The 6660-nt window shown below is 29.0% G+C and overlaps 1 protein-coding gene across 1 annotated transcript in view; it reads left to right on the plus strand.

The window, feature by feature from the left end:
- The window catches only part of LOC142334056 (uncharacterized), a 184241-nt gene extending 178806 nt beyond the window's left edge, over positions 1-5435 (plus strand). Inside the window, exon 3 of the mRNA XM_075381723.1 lies at positions 1854-5435. Coding sequence (XP_075237838.1) covers positions 1854-5435 — 3582 coding nt within the window. The remainder of the gene's footprint in view (positions 1-1853) is intronic.
- The last annotated feature ends 1225 nt before the right edge of the window (positions 5436-6660 follow it).

Genomic DNA, 6660 nt, shown 5'->3' on the forward strand with positions numbered 1-6660 from the left:
TGTAGATTTTCGAAAGCTCTAAAACGTATATTTTGTTTATCTCTTACGAGTAGCCATACTTTTACTGAGGGTAGGGTGTCATGGAAACGTTTTTCCAAAACGTTTTCAGGGGCCAGTTCTGTCCACGCCCAAAGTGAAAAGAAAATCTGTATGAAATGACATTTGCATTGTATTATATTTCTAAGAAGAAGAGCTTTCTTACTCCTGAGCGTATGCAAGAGATCGAAGACCAAGGTTTTGACTGTTGGCAAGTTAGGTACCTCCAATCGGTATATAACACAATTTCTCTCGGGAAATGGTGCCTTTAGGGAAAGTTTGGCTAGGTTTGGTTTGTTCGATTCGGGCCTCTGCCCGAACTGTAGGGTCGATGATACTGTGGACCACACTCTTAATGTTTGTCCCCGGTACGAGGCTCAATGTACCACAATTGTTACGGAGTTTGAGAGAGTAAACTCCTTTCTTGACTGAAACAGATCGGCTGAAGGGGTATAAGTAGAGTAGTAACTCCGGGTGGCTAGGGTCTGCCTCGACAATTGATTGGCCGGAGGTAGGCGTATCGGCATCGAGTCACGGTTAGTTAAAATATGTTCTGAAGTAGTAGCAGAATTGTTGTCGGTGGGACGAAAACTGCACTACTGAGGGTATGGTAATCCATGCAGCCGAGAGGTATAGCACCGTTTTGACGAGGGCGGTTAATGAATGAGCAATAGTATCGCTGTCAACGAGGTGGTGACTGCATTGCCGAGGGCATGGTTGTACATGTAACCGAGAGGTGTAGCATCATCTTGGCGAGGGCTCTACGATGGAGCTGAATGGAAGTAAAAGGTCTGTCCTTTTCTTCCTAGTAGGCTTTTAATTGATCTTTGAAATCACTAAAGGAAGAACTAGGTCTAAATTTCGTTGTTGCGAAAACATTTCTTGTGGTGTGCATTATAATTACTGAATAAACTCGTATTAATGAGATATTTAGAATCACTCACAGCTTGTCTAAAGTATTGAACTAGGCGCGGGGTTTGTGCTTCCGCGAATTCAGTTAGCTAGTTCAGAGGGAAATAATGTAGGACAGAGAAGATGTCCGAAAGAATCCTAAGCGAAGGCGAAGATTTTTTTTGCAAAAACATGCAAAAAATTGCAAAATTTTTTAATATATTTTTTGCAATTTAATTCAGTGAGTCAAAACTCACTGAAGTATCTACCGATGCATTTACATCGGTGGCATCCCAACTGAGGCCTTTCTGGTAACTGAGATATGTAATCAGTTACAGGGTCAAAAGACGACCTCCGTTAAAACTCGTCAGGGCTATGAACGAGGGTTGATTGTGTGGCTACTGAAATCATTACAAGGCAGGTGTCTTCCTCTACAAGGGTTGGGATTTAAGGTACAAGGTAAAAGGCATTTTATTTATTTATAGGGAATTATATTTTTATATTGAACTAAGTGTTTTATAAATACACCCGCAGTTTTATTATCATAATTAAAAAGGGGATGAAAAAACGGTTTAAGAGAAAGAAGAATTAAAAATAAAATGAGCGAGAATCTTGTTAAAATATAATCACGTCACGTAAATGTAGAATACAAATATTTATCTGTATATCTATTTTGTTGTGGAACACTAACATTTTTTTATTATATTATATATATATTTCATTAAATATATAATAAATGAGATAAAAAAATTGTAGATTTACCAATCATTCTTCATTTTATAAATTTTTCAATGACAAGATTTTAAATTTTTTTGAAAAATAAATATTAAATATTATAATTTTTTGAATGATATCCAAAATTCTGTAAAAATTCTGTGTTTAAGAAAGTATATAATAAAATTTAAATTATTTTTACTAATTTTCAGAAATTAAAACAAGAAAAAAATATAATAAATTATAATCATTCACCTGCATCTTCTATTAATTCAAAAGAAATATTTACAACACGTGAATTATCTGAAGATCAAGAAAAAATGATTAAAACAAAAAAAAATAAAGATAAAAAATCAATAACCAGTAATGTTAGTTTTATTGTATCTCGTTCTTCAGAAATAAGTGGTTTTATAAAAAAGAAAATAAAAAAAAATAAAAAATCTACTATAAATGATGATCCATCAAATTTTATAATAAAAAATAACAAAAAAAATTATAATTATTATAATGAAATAAGTAAATCATCAACAAATGATTATAGTATATCAAAAATGATTAGCAGTACTTCAGAAGAAGACAATAATAATAATAAAAATATTAATTATAGTGAAAAAAAATCTGTATCGTCAAATAAAGATTATAGTATATCAAAAATGATAAGTAGCAGTAGTAATGATGATAAAGAAGATAAAATAAATAAAAAAATTCAAAAAAGATCAAATTTAACCAAAGAACTTAATAAAAATTCCGATAGTAGCAGCACTAACAATAATAATAATAATAATAATAAACAATATGGTAGCAGTTATGAAACAATTAGTGATACTAGCGAATACGATCCTTTTAAACCAAATGAAAAAATAAATTTTACACCAATAGGTAATGTAGAAAAAAAAATATTATTATTTAATAATTTAATAACAAAACGTAAAAGATATAGAAGAAAAGGAAAAACAATAAAAAAAAGAATGAATAAACTTAGAAGATATCAACCTCGTCGTATTAATGAATTTAGTAATGATGATGAAGATAATAATAATAATAATGAAAATGAAAAATCGGATACAAAACATGAAGAAGATAACGAAAGCAAAATAAAAACTAAAGAAATTACAAAAACATATGATTCAGAAAGATATTATAAAGAAAGAATGAAAAATGATGCAATAAATGATATATTAAAAGATACAGATGAATCGGTTAATGAAGCAGAATATAGTGATAGAATAAAATCTGATAAAAAAGATAAAAAAAAGAAATTAAAAAAGGATAAAGGACACGATGATGATGATGATGACGATGATCATGATCATGATCATGACGATGATGATGATCATGATCATGACGATGATGATGATCATGATCATGATGATAATGATGATCATGATCATGATGATAATGATGATCATGATCATGATGATAATGATGATCATGATCATGATGATAATGATGATCATGATCATGATGATAACGATGAAGATGATATAAAAACCAAAAAAGAGAAAACAAAAGAAAAAAAATCAAATAAAATCGATCATAAATTATCAAAATCAATTGATGATAAATCGATAAAAAAAAATAATAAAAAAATTAAAAAGAAAGAAAAATATGATGAAATAATGGATAGTTCCGATATAGAACCATTATATGAAACACAAGAAAATCCATTTAAAATCGATCATAATAAAAAAAAAATTGATAAAAGATCAGCAGAAAATATAAACGAAATTGAAAACGATACAAATTTTCAAACAGATGTAACAGTAGTAGACGGCAGCGAATCGGTGGATAAATTTTTAAAATCATTAGAAAAAGCAAGAGGTAAAGTAATAAGTGATGATAAATTAATACGTGATAAAAGTGAAAATGAATTAGATGAAGAAGAAATAGCTGAAATAAAACGTAAAAAAAAACAAATAAGAAAAAAACCTAATAATAAATTTATAACGAAAAGTATAAAAAAAGATAACTTTGAAGAAACTGAAGAATTTAAAGCTTTAGCGAAATCAATTGAAAGAGTTAATAAACTTATAGATGGAAAAGTAAAAAATAAAAATAAAAAAAATAATTTAAATGATAATTATTATAATGATAATTCAGAACAAAAAATTAAAAGAAAAAATAAAATAAAACGATCGATTAAAAATAGCGATGAAAATAATTCGAATAATTTTTTTAATAAAAATTATAAAAGAATAATAAAAAATGTAAATAGAAAGAGTTCAGAAGAAAAAAGATTAAAAAAAGATAAAAATAGAAATAAATGGGATGATTTTAAAGTTTTTAGTGATAAAAGAATGGCAAAAAAATCAAATGAAATTAAAAAAAGTACAAGTGACAAATCAGAAGATAATAATGGTAATTCAGTACCGACATATAGTAAAATTGATAAAATGCTTTCTGATTCATCAGAAAAAGATTATATAAGTTCAAGTAGTTTCGGTGATAAATCATTGAGATATAAAGATTATAAAAAACTAAATTATGAAAATTTTATAAGAGAATCCAAAAATTCAACTAAAAAAGAAGAAATATTAAAAAATAAAAAAACCTTTCTTATGCCAAGAGATTTATTGAGAAAAAAATATAAAAAGCGTAAAACTGAAAAAGAAAAAAGAAATGATAAACGGGTAAAAGATTATAATGAAATACTGAAAAATGAAGACATATATATAAAAAGAAAAGGTAGATTAACGATGGTTCCAAATATACCGATGTGGAAAAGGAAAAAACGTGATGTATCTTCATCAAATTCAAAAAAAAAATCTACTAAATCAAAAATATTACAAGGCGAAGATGTATTTATTAAAAGAAAAGGTAGATTAACGATGGTTCCAAATATACCGATTTGGAAAAGAAAAAAACGTCAAATTACTGAGATGAATGGAAATAAAAAATCATATCCTGATAGGAAAAAAGAAAATGAATTCGAACGTAAAAAAGCGCTACATTTTTTATATTCTTCAAATGATCAAATCACTAAAAAAAAAGAAGAATTAAAAATTGTAACTTTTATACCTTTAAATAAAAGAAAAAAACGTAGCAACGATGATATTATGTCAGCTATATATTACTGTGGTAAAAAAGAAAAAAATCAAAATATAACATCATCAAAAACAATTAAAATAAAAAAACAAAGAGATCATATTGCTGAATTATATGGAATAATACCGAAAGAAATTGATAAAGAAAATGAAAAAAAATATAAAAAATTTCAAGCTAGGACCCAAAGTAATGATCCAAGATTTCAAGATAAAGCTAAAAAATTTTTAGCTGCTTTATATTACGGTGATGGAGTTAAAAAACCAAAAAATACTGATTCTATGTGGAAATATAGAAAACACGTAACTTTTACTAAAACAGACCCGGATTTGATTACAATGGAAAAATTATACGGTATAAAAGATGATAAAAATTTAAAAGAAAGATCGATAAAAAGAAAATCAAATTACATAAAACCTGTTGTTGATAATGCTAAAGATTTTTTAGCTGAAATATATTACGGTAAAAAAAAATCAGAAGAAAAAATTATAAAAACAAGAGGAACGAATAAAAAACATACAAGAAGAAAACACACGAAAATAAGAAGCTTTACCAGAAGGAAATACAGTCTTGGTTTTAAAAGGACTATACTTTATACAAAACATTATAGAAAAAAGTATACGCTGAAAACCGGTAGAACATATAAGAAATATAAGGGGAAAAAAATAACTATAAGAACATATAAAATTAACACGCGAACGACAAATAAAGAAAAAACAGCGAAAGATTTAAAGGGTAAAAAGTTAGATTAATTATAAATTACTTTTAAAAAAATAATAAATAAAAATTATTTTAAATAAAACTATTGTTTTTTTTTTTAATCAGTGGTAAACCTGAACGTTCTCTTAACTCGAATTTATCTTAAAAATAGAGAAAAAAAGACTTTAGCGTTTCAAAACCGGGAGGAGGTTGCGTCCCCCACTGGGGTCGCGAAATTAACACCTAAAAAATAATGAAATCAATTTATGAGGAAAAAATAATTTATCCCCCGTTACAAGACATGCTCTTCTGGTTAAAATAATTTTAAAAAAATTTATTGTAGACAACACATGACTTCCTTGTACACCTATTAAATTACATATACGAGGTGTATGAGAAAAGTAATGAGACTGACTTTTTACTTACCAAAGTTTTTATATTTTTCAAACAACAATATTATCCCCTTCAACGACTCCGCCGGTGCCCTTGGACAGCGGCGGAGTCGTTGTTCCTACTCCTGGTAGCCGCGCTGGAAGGCTTCATTCAACTGGTAGGGCTTTTAATTGATCGGTCTTTTGAATGTTCTCCAGAGTTGATCTCCTTTTTAAAATGTTTCAATTTCGGGAAAAGGAAAAAGTCAAAAGGACTCAAATCAGTGAATAGGGGGTTGAGGAACCGTAGCAATGCGTTTTAAGGTCAAAAATTCCCTGATGGAAATGCCCGTGTGAAACGGGATATTGTCATGATAAAGCATCAACTTGTCTGCAATATCTGGTCACACGCGAATCACTCTTTCCTGAGTATTTCAAGGACACCTTTATAAAACACTTGGTTGACAGTTTGTCTTGGAGGAACAAATTCTTTATGCATGATACCCTTACTGTCAAAAAATCAAATCAGCATGTTTTTGATCTTTGATTTGCTCCGTCGACATTTATTCGGTCGAGGAGATGATGGAGTGTGCCACTCTTCGTTTTACCTCTGTGTTTCAAGATCGTACTCAAATATCCAGGACTTATCTATCACCTGTGATCACACGATTAAAGAATTTTTTGTCCCTTCAAGAAGATCAACGCACACGTTTCTTCGAATGTCCTTCTGTTTCTTCGTGAGGTTTTTCGGCACCGATTTCGCATAACCCTTTCGGATGTCCAAATCGTCTGTCAAAATTTGTTGTACGGTGAAAGTGTTTAAATTTAACTGTTCATCATCATCCTTATTGTTGAACGGACGGTCTGATCTAACAAGAACCCTCACACGCTCAACGTTTTCGCCAGA

This window comes from Lycorma delicatula, chromosome 13 (assembly GCF_047948215.1).
Source record: "Lycorma delicatula isolate Av1 chromosome 13, ASM4794821v1, whole genome shotgun sequence".
Lineage (NCBI taxonomy): Eukaryota > Metazoa > Arthropoda > Insecta > Hemiptera > Fulgoridae > Lycorma > Lycorma delicatula.